Source organism: Tamandua tetradactyla, chromosome 18, assembly GCF_023851605.1.
Source record: "Tamandua tetradactyla isolate mTamTet1 chromosome 18, mTamTet1.pri, whole genome shotgun sequence".
Lineage (NCBI taxonomy): Eukaryota > Metazoa > Chordata > Mammalia > Pilosa > Myrmecophagidae > Tamandua > Tamandua tetradactyla.
In genome coordinates, this window is record NC_135344.1 from 33557069 (window position 1) to 33572736 (window position 15668).

Here is a 15668-nt window from a genome sequence, read left to right on the forward strand (position 1 = left end):
GGAAATTTTCAGTGATAATTTCTTCCATTAGTTTTTCTCCTCCTTTTCCCTTCTCTTCTCCTTCTTGGATACCCACTACACGTATATTTGTACGGTTCACATTGTCCTTGAGTTCCCTGATACCTTGTTCAAATTTTTCCATTCTTTTCCGGATAGTTTCTGTTTCTTTTTGGAATTCAGATGTTTCATCCTCCAAATCACTAATTCTATCTTCTGTTTCTTTAAATCTGTCATTGTAGGTATCCATTGTTTTTTCCATCTTTTCTACTTTATCTTTCACTTCCATAAGTTCTGTGATTTGTTTTTTCAGTTGTTCTATTTCTTCTTTATGTTCAGCCCATGTCTTCTTCATGTCCTCCCTCAATTTATCGATTTCGTTTTTGAAGAGGTTTTCCATTTCTGTTCGTATATTCAGCATTAGTTGTTTCAGCTCCTGTATCTCATTTGAACTATTGGTTTCTTCGTTTGACTGGGCCATATGTTCAATTTTCTGAGCGTGATCCGTTATCTTCTGCTGGCGTCTGGGCATTTAGTCAGATTTCCCCGGGTGTTCGACCCCACCGCTTTAAAGATTTTTCTGCGCCATCTCTGGGTTCTGTTCTTCCTATCCTGCCCAGTAGGTGGCGCTCGTGACACACGCCTGTCTGTGGGTTCCACCAGCGAAAGTTGCTGTGGGTCCCTCAACTCTGGAAAACTCTCGCCGTAGGGGAGGTTCGGCAACCGAAGCGTCTTGGAAGAATGCCAGCCGGCCCGGGGTTCCAAACGCGGGGAGGGTCGCCGGCCGTCGCAGCACAGGAGAGCGTCCGGCCAAATTAGCCAGTCGACCCGGGGCACCAAGCGTGGCGGGAGGGCGCCAGCTGTCGCAGCCCGGGAGAGTACACTGTTCCCAGCCGACGGGGGAGTCACGTGTTTGGAAGGGATCCCCCGGTCACTGTTCTCCGCAGTCTGGGGATTTCCGACCCAACTATCTCAGTTGTTCTGGGGGGCCTCGTGTGGTGGGGGCACCAGCCGCCGTGACCTAAGGGGACCGCCTTTCCAATTCTACCAGCTGGCCCAGGAAGGTGGAAGGAAGGGACTCCGGTCGCTTGCCGTCCCACCCAGGAAAGCCCGTGCTCCTTGGTGATCTCACCGGAGCTGGTTCTCCCAGATAGTCAGCCGTTCCAGGATGGGGTACGCTGTCCCTTTGATCTCCCTCGTGGTTCCGGGAGCTGCTCTGTATTATCTCCACTCCCCCAGTAGCTGTTCTGGAGGAGGAAATGTGAGGGTGGCAAGGCTGTCGAGGCTGGTGGCGGAGGAGCACGGTGAAGGCGGGGGAAGAGGGCACCGTGGTGGTTGGAGAGCAGCCGGAGCAGGAGGGGGAGGAGAGGGGAGGAGGAGGGCGGGCGGCTCGGCTGCTGCGGGGCTTGGGCGCCGCGCGGCGGGCCGGCGGAGAAAGAGAGGGGAGGAGGAGGGCGGGTGGCTCGGCTGCTGCGGGGCTTGGGCGCCGCGCGGCGGGCCGGCGGAGAAAGAGAGGGGAGGAGGAGGGCGGGTGGCTCGGCTGCTGCGGGGCTTGGGCGCCGCGCGGCGGGCCGGCGGAGAAAGAGAGGGGAGGAGGAGGGCGGGCGGCTCGGCTGCTGCGGGGCTTGGGCCTCTCAGTCACTTTTTGTCTGAAAATGTTTTAATTTCTCCCTCATTTTTGATGGACAATTTTGCTGGGTATAGAATTCTTGGTTGGCAGTTTTTCTCTTTTAGTAATTTAAATATATCATCCCACTGTCTTCTAGCTTCCATGGTTTCTGCTGAGAAATCTACACATAGTCTTATTGGGTTTCCCTTGTATGTGATGGGTTGCTTTTCTCTTGCTGCTTTCAAGATCCTGTCTTTCTCTTTGACCTCTGATATTCTGACTAGTAAGTGTCTTGGAGAACGTGTATTTGGATCTATTCTCTTTGGGGTGTGCTACACTTCTTAGATCTGTAATTTTCCGTCTTTCATAAGAGTTGGGAAATTTTCAGTGATAATTTCTTCCATTAGTTTTTCTCCTCCTTTTACCTTCTCTTCTCCTTCCGGGACCCCCACAACATGTATGTTTGTGCGCTTCATATTATCATTCAATTCCCTGAGTGCCTGCTCATATTTTCCCATTCTTTTCCCTATAGTTTCTGTTTCTTTTTGGATTTCAGATGTTCCACCTGCAGGGCACTGATCCTCACCCCTGTATGTTGAAATCTACCATTGTAGGTTTCCATTGCTTTTTTCATCTCTTCTCCTGTATCTTTCATTCCCATAAGTTCTGTGATTTGTTTTTTCAGAGCTTCCATTTCTTCTTTTTGTTCATTCCTTGCCTTCTTCATGTCTTCCCTCAATTCATTGATTTGGTTTTTGATGAGGTTTTCCATTTCTTTACGTATATCCTGAATAATTGTTTCAGCTCCGGTATCTCATTTGAACTATTGGTTTGTACCTTTGACTGGGCCATATCTTCAATTTTCCTGTTGTGATTTGTAATTTTTTACTGGCGTCTGGACATTTAATTACCTTAATTAGTTTATTCTGAAGATTGCTTTCACTTATCTTACCTAGGGTTTTCTTGCTAGATCAGTTTGATGTCTATCTGTACTTTGACCTTCAGTTCAGCTTTTTCTGGGCCTCTAGCTTAAGTTTTGTTTAACAGAGGGTAATTTTTCAGTTCTTGTTTTCTTGTTTCTTTTCCTGCTTGTAAGGTGCCTTTTCCCTCCCCACCCTTAGAAGGGTCTACATAGGTATTAGAGACTCCAGCCGTTTTTTTTCCGGACTAAACTGGTCTCCTATTGGGGGAAAGGAGTCACCTGCATCAGTTTTCCCTGAGGGTGAGGCCCAGCAGGTTGAAAGCCTTTCCTGTGAAGTTTCTGGGCTCTGTTTTTCTTATCCTGCCCAGTATGTGGTGCTTGTCTGCCTGCAGGTCCCACAAGCAAAAGATGTTGCTCCACTTTTAACTTTGGAAGGCTCTCCCTGCTGAATGGCATGGTGGGGACAGAGCAGAGGTTGTAGGCTGGTTTTAATGGCTTCAAATTGCCTAGCCCTGTGGTCTGAATTCCTTGAGAGAGGGATTCCATCTAAGTTGGGCTTTACCCCTCACCTGGGGTAGGCACACGTGGGAGATAGCCCTGAAAGCAGTCTTTTTCTGCTTGTTTCTGGGGCAGTTGCAGCCCTAGTAGTCCCACCGCTGAATCCAGAGACAGCCAAGCCTCCGCAGAAACAGCCATAGAAACCTCTGTTTCGTCCCCTTTTCTCTTTTTCGGTTAGCCCAATAAGCGACCTCCGCCTTGACCAGTTTCGCCTGAGCTGCGGGCCTATTTTTAGTAGACAGAATTTGTTTATTAATGCCACAATTGGTGTTTGGTTGGACTCAGTCACTGCTACTGTTAAAGTCTCTTTCCTTTCCCTCCGGGAAGCTGCCTGTGGGGGAGGGGCGCTGGGCGCCGGCCGCCGCGGCTTGAGAAGCTCACTGTTCCCGAGACTCGCAGCCAGTCCAGCTGGTCCAGACGGGGGATGCTGTGTGTCCGGTCACTATCGTGGCTCCGGGAGCTGTTCTGTACTGTTTCTGGTTATTTAGTAGTTGTTCTGGAGAACGAACTAAAACGCTCACATTGCTAAGCTGCCATCTTGGCCCCTCTGTGTCAAAAGTTGGGAAATTTTCAGTGATAATTTCCTCCATTAGTTTTTCTCTTCCTTTTCCCTTTTCTTCTCCTTCTGGAACATCCACAACACATATATTCATGTGCTTTCTGTTGTCATTAATTCCTTGAGTCCTTGCTCATATTTTTCCATTCTTTTCCCTATATTTTCTTTTGCTTGTCAGATTTCAGATGTCTCATCCTCCAATTCACTAATCCTATCTTCTGCCTTTTGAAATCTAACATTATAGGTTTTCATTGTTTTTTTTTCATTTGTTCTATTGTGCCTTTCATTCCCATTAGTTCTGTGATTTATTTTTTCAGACTTTCAATTTCTTCTTTTTGCTCATCCCTTGCCTTCTTTATATCCTCCCCTGAATTCGTTGATTTGATTTTTGATGAGGTTTTACATTCCTCTTTGAACATTCTAAATTAATTGTTTGAACTCCTGTATCTCATTTGCATTGTTGGTTTGTTCCGTTTACTCTGCCCTGTCTTCGGTTTTCCTAGTATGATTTGTTATTTTTTGCTGTCATCTAGGCATTTAATTTCCTTAATTAGTCTATTATGAAGATTGTTTTCGTTTTTTTTTTACCTAGGATTTTCTTGCTGGATGACTTATGTTGTCTATGTGTTCTTTGACATTCAGGTCAACGTATTTTAGACCTCTAGCTTAGGTTTTCTCTAGCAGATAAGAAGTTTTTAGATCTTATTTTCTTATTTCTTGTCCTGTCTTTATGGTACCCCTTTTTTCTCCTCTCTGGAGGGTCTATTTAGGTATTTTAGACGCCAGTCAGATTTTCCCAGACCAAACTGACCTCATCTCAGGAGGAAAGGGTCACCTGTGTCAGTTTTCCTAAGGGTGAGACCCAGCACAGTGAAAGACTTTCCTATAAGCCTGAAGACTCTGTGTTTTTCCTATCCTACCCAGTATGTGGCGCTTGTCTGCCTGTGTTTCCCATCAGCATAAGGTGATGTGGTACCTTTAACTTCAGGAGAGTCTCCCTGCTGGGGGTATAGTGGAGACAGAGGAGTGGTTGTAGACTGGCTTTAATTGCTTCAGTTTTTCAGATCTGGGGTCTGAATTCCTTGAGGGAGTGATTCCACCTGAGCTGGGTCTCACCCCTCTCCTTGGAAAGGCACAGCCTCCAGACAAGCTCTCAGACAAGCTTAATTCTGCCCTTACCTGGGGCAGTTGGAGTCTGAGAAGCCTTTTAGTTGTATCCAAAGAGCAGTCAAGGTGCAGAAACACAGCCACAAAAAAGAACGGAATAAAAAAGTCCTTTTCAGAGCAGGGCCCCCATTACTTGTGTTTAGCAATCAAGAATTTAACTTGGTACGTTGCTCTGTGTATCTCCAGGTTCTATGAGCCCCCTTCCTTTCCTTCAAGCCTGGACCATTTCAAGTATTTTGTGCTGTCCGATCTAAAAAAAGCTGTTTTTTTTTGTTTTGTTCTGTTTCTTTTTTCTGTTAGCCCTGTCCCCTCTGCACTGGGGCAAAAACTAGCAACCTCACCTTTTACTTTTACTTGAGATTCAGCTGAGCTGGGGGCCTATTTTTAGTAGTCATAATTTGTTAATTAATTCCACAATTGGAGATTGGTTGAGCTCAGCCCCTTGCTGCTAGTAAAGTCTCTTTCCTTTTCCCCTCTGGAACCAGCCTGTGGGGGACGGGCACTGGCCTCCATGGCTTGGGGGACTCACGGTTCTGGGCGGGCTCACAGCCTGTCCAGCTTGTCTAGACTGGTGTACGATGTGTGTCTGGTCACTGATGTGGCCACATCAGTTATCTGTACTGTTCCTGGGTATTTACTAGCTGCTCTGGGGAACGAGCTAAATCTCACATCTCACTTAGTCGCCCTCTTGGCTCCCTCCACATTTTTTTTTAATAGTTTCTTTAGGGAATATTGCTGATTTTCTTTTGTCCATTTTAAAAAACTTTTATTGTATTGATATTTAAACAAATTGAAGTTTCCTATTTTAATGATTTTCAAGTATTCAGCCAGTAGTGTTAGATTCTTTTTTCTTTTTAATTTTTTTTGTTACATTCTTACTATTTTGCTACCATCACCAACAAACATTGCCCAAACCTGTTCATCTCAAACAGAAACTCCTCACCATTTAAACAATAACTTCCTGGTGCCTTCATCCCCCTGGCCCCTCATAACCTGTGTTAAATGATCTGTCTCTATAAATTTACTTATTTTAGTTGCTTCATATGAGCAAGATCATACAAATGTGTTTTTTTGTGTGTATCTGATTTATTTCCCTCAACATGGTGTCTTTTCATGTTGTAAAATGAATCAGAGCATAAATCCTGTTTATGGCTGAATAATATTCCATTACATTCATATTCCACATTTTGTTTATCCATTCATCTGTTGATGGACACTTGGGTTGCTTCAACCTTTTGTCTATTGTAAATAATGCTTCTTTGAACATTGGCGTACAAATATGTTTTTGAGTCCTTGCGTTCAATTCTTTTGGATATATATGAAGAAGCTGAATTGCTGGTTCATATGGTAATTATGTATTTATTTAACTTTCTGAGAATTCATCAAAGCAATTTTCAGAGTGGCTATACCATTTTACAATCTCACCAATAATGCATAAGGGTTCTACTTTATTTTCCATCAATCCTCACCATCATTTATTTTGTATTTTTTAATAATTCCCATTGTAGTGGAATGTGGTATTCAATTGTGGTTATGATTTGCATTTCCCTGATGACTGATGTTGTTGAGCATCTTTTCATGTTTGTGTTATTCATTTCATTTCTCATGGGACCATCACCTCTTTCTGCAGGTAATGGCACTCTTTGGTAGATATAGGCCCAATCTGTGTAAAACAAAGTTATCCCTAATTGGCTTTTTTTTTGTTGTTAAATTGAAATTTAATTTATGAAATGCATCAAAGCTGAAAAGTATAGACAATATATTTCCTTTATGTTCAGAAATATGATTGAACACATTTTAACATTTCCTTATTTTTGTGTCAGAATTTTTACTAGAGAAATAAACATTTAAATAATACAGTGGGACGCTTCATCCCTATTCTGAAGTTTATATGTATCTCTTCCTTCCATGTTTTTAATGTTTATTACAGGAGTTATATCCCAAAACAATTTATTGAAGGGAATATTCCTGGAAGTGGGATTTTTTTTTTAATCTCGGAGCAATGAAAATGATCTCAAATAGAGTGTGAATGGAGAACTGGAATGTTGGGGCCACAAGAGTGTCCCTATCCTTAACTTTACTAGATATTACCAAAACTGAATATTCTTAGTTTATATTCTTACCAGCAGGATATAAGTTATTGTAGTGTACATCTGAACCAGCATTTCCATATATATATGTATGTATATATATATATATATATATATACATACATTTTTTGTCAATCTGATTGTTGTGTGTAATGTTTGTCCCATTATTGTTAATGTTAACTATGAACACATAGTTTATCAAGTAGAGTTTTCATTTTGTTCCTCTTTCAAGTAATAAAGATGGTAGAGAGATACTTTGATACTATACAAACATCCAGTTCTCCTTAAACTTTCATCAAGTAGTTTTAGCTTTGACTAATGATGCTTGCCAAATGCTGATTTTTCTAATTCCATCCTTCCTTTGGCATTTAGTTGACTTTCTACTGTAAGGAAGGGCTACCCCTTTAACTCTTTCATGGATTCTTAGTTCATCCAATAGATTCTAATTATTTACTATCATTTATTTATTTACTTGAAAACCTTTTTGTTTTGGCATAACTATGTAGTCACAAGAAGTTGCAAAAAAGTATAGAAAAGATCTTTGTACCCTTCAGCCAACTTACCCTAATGGTAACAACTTATATAAATATAGTTTAGTATCAAGACCAGAATTTGACATTGGTACAGTGATATTAAGTAGACTACAGACCTTATTCAGGCTTTACCCACTTTTTATGTTCACTTGTTTATGATTGTGTCTGTATATGTATGTGAACCCATGAATTATATGCAGTTCCCTTCTTTATATTCAAAATCAAGATATAGAACTGTTTTGTCACCATAAAAGAACTCCCTCTTTGCTGTCCAAGTATAGTCACACCCCTTCTCTAAAGTCCTACCTTGGGCAATAGCTAATCTGTTCTCTGCTTCTATAATTTTGTAATTTTGAGAATGTTATGTAAATGGGATCATACGCTGTGTAAGCTTTTGAGATTGGTTGTTTTCACTCAGCTTAATGTACCTGAGAGCTGTCTAAGTTGTTGTGTGTACTAATAGTAGTTTGCTCTTTTTGTTGCTGTGAGTAGTATTGCATTGTATGGCTCTACCTCCATTCTCTCATTGACAGATATATAGATTGTTTCCCGTTGTGGCCTTTCAAAATATAAAGCTCAAGCCAAAGGCCTTGCCTATGTAGTTCTAAGGACAGTACTGATAACAGGATTTTAGTTATTGAGAAACAAGCCCTTATTTTTAGGAGATAAAGTGTCATGATATTGCAATACTTTGAAGTATTTCAGCAACAGCAACAGCAAAAAAGGCAAGACAAGAAAAGATAGAGAGCACATGTGTAAGCTTCAGTGATTTACATATATAGAAGGACAGACAGATCCAGACAATGACAGACATAAAGATAGGCATAAACAGACGCAGAGACAGAATTAGCAAAGACAGACTTAGAAAAGACAGACAGGAGACAGAAAGAGATAGACAGGCAGAGACAGAGACAGATTGGGTTCTTGTTTTGAGCTCAAAACTTCAGAGGGCCTCTCACATTTTTCAAAGTCTTCTCCCTTGGGGTACCCGAAGCTCTTCTGTAGAATCTCATGAAAATTAGAGTGTATTTCCCAATTATATTTTGAAATGAAGCTCTACTTTATTTTGCGATATTGTTCACTACCGCATACCATATTTTACTTCCAAATTATGTCTGCCTTGTTTGTTTTTATATGCTGTTTTAACTGGTTAGTGTACAATATTTAGTGTTGCATTTATTAATCATTTTTCCTCTTTCTCTCCAGTTCTGAGTTGAAGCTCTTGGAGGAGGCAACCATTTCGGTCTGCAGGTCTTTAGGTAAGGAGGGAAGAAATCTGGTGTGTGTGTGTGTATGTTTTTGCATGGCATTTAGTTCAGATTTTCTTTAATCAATTTTGATAGTGTAATGTGAATTCACCTAATGAAGTGACATATTCTTTATAATAATATTCATAATAAGAATAGTAATAATAATTATTTCTGTCTGTGGTGCTCATTGATTCATTAGATGGTACTATTCAATCAATAGCAATAAGATACAGATGGTTATATGCAGTGGTGACACTGGACTTTGCTAAACCATAGACTTTCCCTCAGCTTGTTCTTTTTGTGAATTTTGAAATGCTAAGAAAACCCAAGATATATATTAAATTAATTTTTGTAATTGTGTGGAACGTTTGTATAAAGTATAGGACTTTTCATGCTGTAATTCCTCAACTACGCTGAATTTATATATAGTGTTGTTGGGTGTGCTAACTAGAATAATTATTCATTAATAGAAAAATATTAGGAAGCCTCTTTTGTTGATAATAACTTGATGTTATGGAAAAGAGCATTGGACTCTGGAATTGTTTTACAATTTCAGTTCTGCTACTAAATACCAAACCTTAATTTCCTCTTCTGAGTTGAGGGTAAGAACAAGTATTTTATAGGATCCTTGTGAAACATAAATCTGATGACATATGAAATGAAATATCTAGTACATTGCCTACCACTGCTCTGTCTTTTTTGGGCCTTGTTTCTTAAATGCTTTTCTTTCAAGTTGGGAGCAATTGGAAATGAATGTATATGCCTTTAAAATACAGATAATTATATTTATATTGCATTATTGCTTCTCAAATGATAACTATATACTGTTTTACATCAAGCTACATGGATAAGCCTGGTTCCCATATGTTACTTCGCCAAAAACAGTCTTTGATGAAATGTTGTTTTTAAAAAACTTTCTGGGCAATTCTGAAGTGTTTTTGTATCAGTTGCCTTGAACTTTTAAAAAATATTTTTACTGAGAAGCCTTTATGCACAGTCTATCTACCATATACAATCAGTAACTTACAGTATCATGACGTAGTTGTATGTTCATCACCATGATCATTTTTAGAACATTGTGTCACTCCAGAAAAAGAAATAAAAAGAAAAAGGACAAAAAGTCATGCATTCTATGCTCTTTACCCCTTCCTCTCATTAACAACTGGTATTGCAATCTACCTCATTTTTTTTTATCCCTTATCCTACACGATTATTTATTTAATTAGTTTTCCTTATTTTTTTTACTCATCTTTTCATACCCTGGATAAAAGGAGAATCAGACACAAGGTTTTCTCTATTACACAGTCACATTGTAAGAGTTATATAGCTATACAGTCATCTTCAGGAATCAAGGTTACTACTGAGGAATACAGTTCAGCAGTTTCAGGTACTTCCCTCCAGCCACTACAATGTACCATAAACTAAAAAGGGATATCTGTATAATGCATAAGAATAACCTCCACATTAACCTCTCAACTCTGTTTGCAATCTCTTAGCCACTGAAACTTTATTTTGTCTCATTTCTCTCTTCCCCCTTTTGGTCAAGAATGCTTTCTCAATCTCATGATACTGGGTCCTGGCTCATTCCGAGACTCCTGTCTCATGTTGCAAGGAAGATGTACTTCCCTGGGAATTATGTGCCATGTAGTGGGGAGGGCAATGAGTTCACCTTCTGAGTTGGCTTAGAGAGAGAGAGAGGCCACATCTGAGCAACAGAAAAGGTTCTCTGGGGGTGACTCTTAGGCATAATTGTCAGTAGGATTAGCGTCTCCTTTTCAAGAATAAACTTCATAGGGGCGAACCCCAAAATCGAGGGCTTATACTGTTGAATTGTTGTCCCTACTGCTTGGGAGAATATCAGGAATTCCCCAGATGGAGAAGTTTTTTTTGTTTTTTTTTTTTTTTCGTTTTTTTTTTTTTATTAATTAAAAAAAGAATTAACAAAACAATTAGAAATCATTCCAATCTGCATGTACAATCAGTAATTCTTAATAACATCACATAGTTGCATATTCATCATTTCTTAGTACATTTGCATCAATTTAGAAAAAGAAATAAAAAGACAACAATAAGAATTAAAACAATAATAGAAAGAAAAAAAAACAAAACAAAAACAAAAAACCTATACCTCACATGCAGCTTCATTCAGTGTTTTAACATAATTGCATTACAATTGGGTAGTATTGTGCTGTCCATTTCTGAGTTTTTATATCCAGTCCCGTTGTACAGTCTGTATCCCTTCATCTCCAATTATCCCTTCTCTCTTTTTTTTTTTTTTTTAATTAACGGAAAAAAAGAAATTAACCCAACATTTAGAGATCATACCATTCTACACATGCAATCATTAATTCTTAACATCATCACATAGATGCATGATCATCATTTCTTAGTACATTTGCATTGGTTTAGAAGAACTAGCAACATAACCGAAAAAGATATAGAATGTTAATATAGAGAAAAAAATAAAAGTAATAATAGTAAAATCAAAACAAAACAACACAAAACAAAACAAAAACCTATAGCTCAGATGCAGCTTCATTCAGTGTTTTAACATGATTACTTTACAATTAGGTATTATTGTGCTGTCCATTTTTGAGTTTTTGTATCTAGTCCTGTTGCACAGTCTGTATCCCTTCAGCTTCAATTACCCATTGTCTTACCCTGTTTCTAACTCCTGCTGAACTCTGTTACCAGTGACATATTTCAAGTTTATTCTCGAATGTCCGTTCACATCAGTGGGACCATACAGTATTTGTCCTTTAGTTTTTGGCTGGATTCACTCAGCATAATATTCTCTAGGTCCATCCATGTTATTACATGGTTCATAAGTTTATCTTGTCTTAAAGCTGCATAATATTCCATCGTATGTATATACCACAGTTTGTTTAGCCACTCTTCTGTTGATGGAGATTTTGGCTGTTTCCATCTCTTTGCAATTGTAAATAATGCTGCTATAAACATTGGTGTGCAAATGTCCGTTTGTGTCTTTGCCCTTAAGTCCTTTGAGTAGATACCTAGCAATGGTATTGCTGGGTCGTATGGCAATTCTATATTCAGCTTTTTGAGGAACCGCCAAACTGCCTTCCACAGTGGTTGCACCCTTTGACATTCCCACCAACAGTGGATAAGTGTGCCTCTTTCTCCGCATCCTCTCCAGCACTTGTCATTTTCTGTTTTGTTGATAATGGCCATTCTGGTGGGTGTGAGATGATATCTCATTGTGGTTTTGATTTGCATTTCTCTAATGGCCAGGGACATTGAGCATCTCTTCATGTGCCTCTTGGCCATCCGTATTTCCTCTTCTGAGAGGTGTCTGTTCAAGTCTTTTTCCCATTTTGTAATTGGGTTGGCTGTCTTTTTGTTGTTGAGATGAACAATCTCTTTATAAATTCTGGATACTAGACCTTTATCTGATATATCATTTCCAAATATTGTCTCCCATTGTGAAGGCTGTCTTTCTACTTTCTTGATGAAGTTCTTTGATGCACAAAAGTGTTTAATTTTGAGGAGTTCCCATTTATTTATTTCCTTCTTCAGTGCTCTTGCTTTAGGTTTAAGGTCCATAAAACCGCCTCCAGTTGTAAGATCCATAAGATATCTCCCAACATTTTCCTCTAACTGTTTTATGGTCTTAGACCTAATGTTTAGATCTTTGATCCATTTTGAGTTGACTTTTGTATAGGGTGTGAGAGATGGGTCTTCTTTCATTCTTTTGCATATGGATATCCAGTTCTCTAGGCACCATTTATTGAAGAGACTGCTCTGTCCCAGGTGAGTTGGCTTGACTGCCTTATCAAAGATCAAATGTCCATAGATGAGAGGGTCTATATCTGAGCACTCTATTCGATTCCATTGGTCGATATATCTATCTTTATGCCAATACCATGCTGTTTTGACCACTGTGGCTTCATAATATGCCTTAAAGTCAGGCAGCGCGAGACCTCCAGCTTCGTTTTTTTTCCTCAAGATGTTTTTAGCAATTCGGGGCACCCTGCCCTTCCAGATAAATTTGCTTATTGGTTTTTCTATTTCTGAAAAATACGTTGTTGGGATTTTGATTGGTATTGCATTGAATCTGTAAATCAATTTAGGTAGGATTGACATCTTAACTATATTTAGTCTTCCAATCCATGAACACGGTATGCCCTTCCATCTGTTTAGGTCTTCTGTGATTTCTTTTAGCAGTTTTTTGTAGTTTTCTTTATATAGGTTTTTTGTCTCTTTAGTTAAATTTATTCCTAGGTATTTTATTCTTTTAGTTGCAATTGTAAATGGGATTCGTTTCTTGATTTCCAGATGGAGAAGTTTAATATTTCCTCTTTTCTCCCTAGTCCCTGAAGGGAAGTTTGAGATGCCTTGAATTTTGGTGTTACCACAGTAGGTTAAAGAAATTTGAGCTGAACAAAGCTGGATTAAAGAAACTATGTGGCAGTTTGTTCATAATTAAAGAATTTTATGTAACAATAATTTCAATGTAGGAATTATGATGACAACTTTTAAGGTAATCTTGGATTTTTATAAAAATAACTTTTCTTTTAAAAAAATAAAAAAAAAAACAAATCCTTTTCTTTTACTAGAAGTAATATCTACTCACATGTAATTTGAAAATCATGCTAAAATGTAAAAATAGAAGTAACTGTGTATAATTGTACTACCTACAACCGTTAATAGCCATTGTTGATATTTTTGTACATTGCCTTCTATTATTTATTCTATGGATAAACATTTGCGTACTTATCTTCCATCATAAATATATACATGCATGCATGTATGTGCATAGTTTTTAACCTGTGATTTTTTTCATTTGATGTTATATTGGGAGCAAGTCAATTATATATTTAAAAATACTTTTGGGACAGCAAAGAAAAGCTATATGTTTACTGCCCCAAATTCCAGCAGTACAGTTGGGAAAAAAAATCACTCCATATTAAACAACACAGATATAATCACTGCTAACTTTTTGTGACAGATTTTTAATAATATTCTATGCATATTGATTTATATAATTTATAATTTCATAGATCTTATTTTTACATTATTTTCACTCATTATTACTTTAGGAACTTTTTTCATGTTAATAAATATAAATATATAACAACTTAAAGGACTGTGTGGGTACAGTTATTTTTTTAAAGAATGAATTTGTTGGAGATAATTCTCTTGATTGTTTGTTTGAAAATGCTTCTATTTTTCCCTTTGTCTTTTGAAGGAGTTATTTGCTGGTAGAATTCTTGGTTGACATTTAATTTCTTTTCTGTAATTTAAAGGTGTCATTCTGTATTTTCTGGCTTTTCTCATTTGTGTTAAGAATAAAATTGTCAATCTTATTTTTTGCTCCTTTGAAAATAACCTACTTTTTTCTTCTAAGTGCTTTAAGTTTTTTTTCTCTTTGTTCTTTCTTTTCAGAAATATTAGTATGATGTGCTGAGGAATGGTTTAATTTTTTTTTTTTTTTTTATAGTTTTGCTGCTTGGGGTTTGTAGAGCTTCCTAAGTCTATTGGTTGATTTTTTTTTTTTTAAAACCAGTTTTGGAAAAAATTTCAGCTGTTAAATCTGTTTACATATTGTTTCTGCCCTGTTCTGTCTGTCTCCTTTTCAGGCCTCTGTTATATTGATATTAAATGTTTCCATTGTGTCCCAGATGCTTGTTGGGCTCTTTTTGTATTTTATACCCTTTTTTCTCTCTGGCCTTTAGTAGGATATTTTTTATTAACATGTTTGCAGTTCATTAATCTTTTCATCTGTTATTAAACTTGATCTATTGAGACTTTTTAAATAAACTTTTTAGAGTAGAGCAGTTTTAGTTTTACAGAAAAACTGCAAAAATAGTAAAGAGAGTTCCTGTATATCCCTCAGCAGTTTCCCCTATTAAGATCTTACATAAGTGTGGCATATTTGTCACAACTAAGGAACCAACATTGGTACATTACTATTAACTAAAGTGCATACTTCACTCAGGTTTCACTAGTTTTCCTTTAATATCTGTTTTCTGTTCCAGGGTCCTATCTAGGATACCATATTATCCTTATGACTCCTTAGCCTCCTTTCGTCTACAACAGTTTCTCAGATTTTCCTTGTGCTTGATGACTTTGGCAGTTTGAGAAGCACTAGAAATACTCAGGTGGATTTAGTCTGATGCTTTGGGGGTTTTAGGTTTTTGGGACGAAGATCACAGAGGTCAAGTGCCATTCTGATCACATCATAAATTGATAGTCCTGCTATTACCATGATTTATCATTGATAATGTTATTTTGATCACTTGGTTAAGGTCATTTTTGTCAAGTTTTTCCATTGTACAGTAGCCTTTATAGGCCATGTTGCCTTCATTTTTTGGGGGGGGTAGGGAGTGGAGGTAGGGGTACATGGGCCAGGAATTGAACTCAGGTCACCTGCTTAGCAGGTGAGCATTCTACTACAGAACCATCTGTTCACCTGCCTTCATTCTTGAAGGATATTTGTTTGAGTATAGAATTCATGGTTGACTTTTTTTTTCTTTCAGCACTTTAAAGATATTAAAGAAGTCTAATGGTATTTGTATTGTTATTCAGTACATGATGAGTTATTTTTTTTCTTGGTGCTTTCAAGATTTTTCTCATGATCTTTGTCTTTCTTTAGTTAAACTGTGATGCATGTGTGGATCTCTTTATTTGTTCTGCCTGGGGTTTGTTGCTTTTCTTGGATGTGTAGTATAATGCTTCCCATCAAATTTGGGAAGTGTTTTTTTTTTTTTTTCCCTTTGTACGCTGTATGGTGGGTGTCACATTTCATTCTTTTTCCAAGTGAGTGACCCCATATTGCAGTACCATTTGTTGAATTTTTTTTTGTTTTTGTTTGGTTTTTCTTTTGTTTTGTTTGCTTGTTTGTTTGTTTTTGGGAAGTGCATAGTCCAGGAATTGAACCTGGGTCTCCTGCATGGTAGGCGAGAATTCTACCACTGACCTATCCTTACATCCCCTAAATTTGGGAAGTTTTTGGTCAATATTTT

General features: G+C 38.1%; 1 protein-coding gene across 4 annotated transcripts in view; it reads left to right on the forward strand.

Moving 5' to 3' along the window:
- Positions 1–15668, forward strand: part of DYM (dymeclin) — a 603069-nt gene that overhangs the window by 132362 nt on the left and 455039 nt on the right. For all 4 annotated transcript variants that reach the window (XM_077135504.1, XM_077135505.1, XM_077135503.1 and 1 more), the window contains exon 3: positions 8639–8691. In XM_077135504.1, the coding sequence (XP_076991619.1) occupies positions 8639–8691 (53 nt within the window). The remainder of the gene's footprint in view (positions 1–8638; positions 8692–15668) is intronic.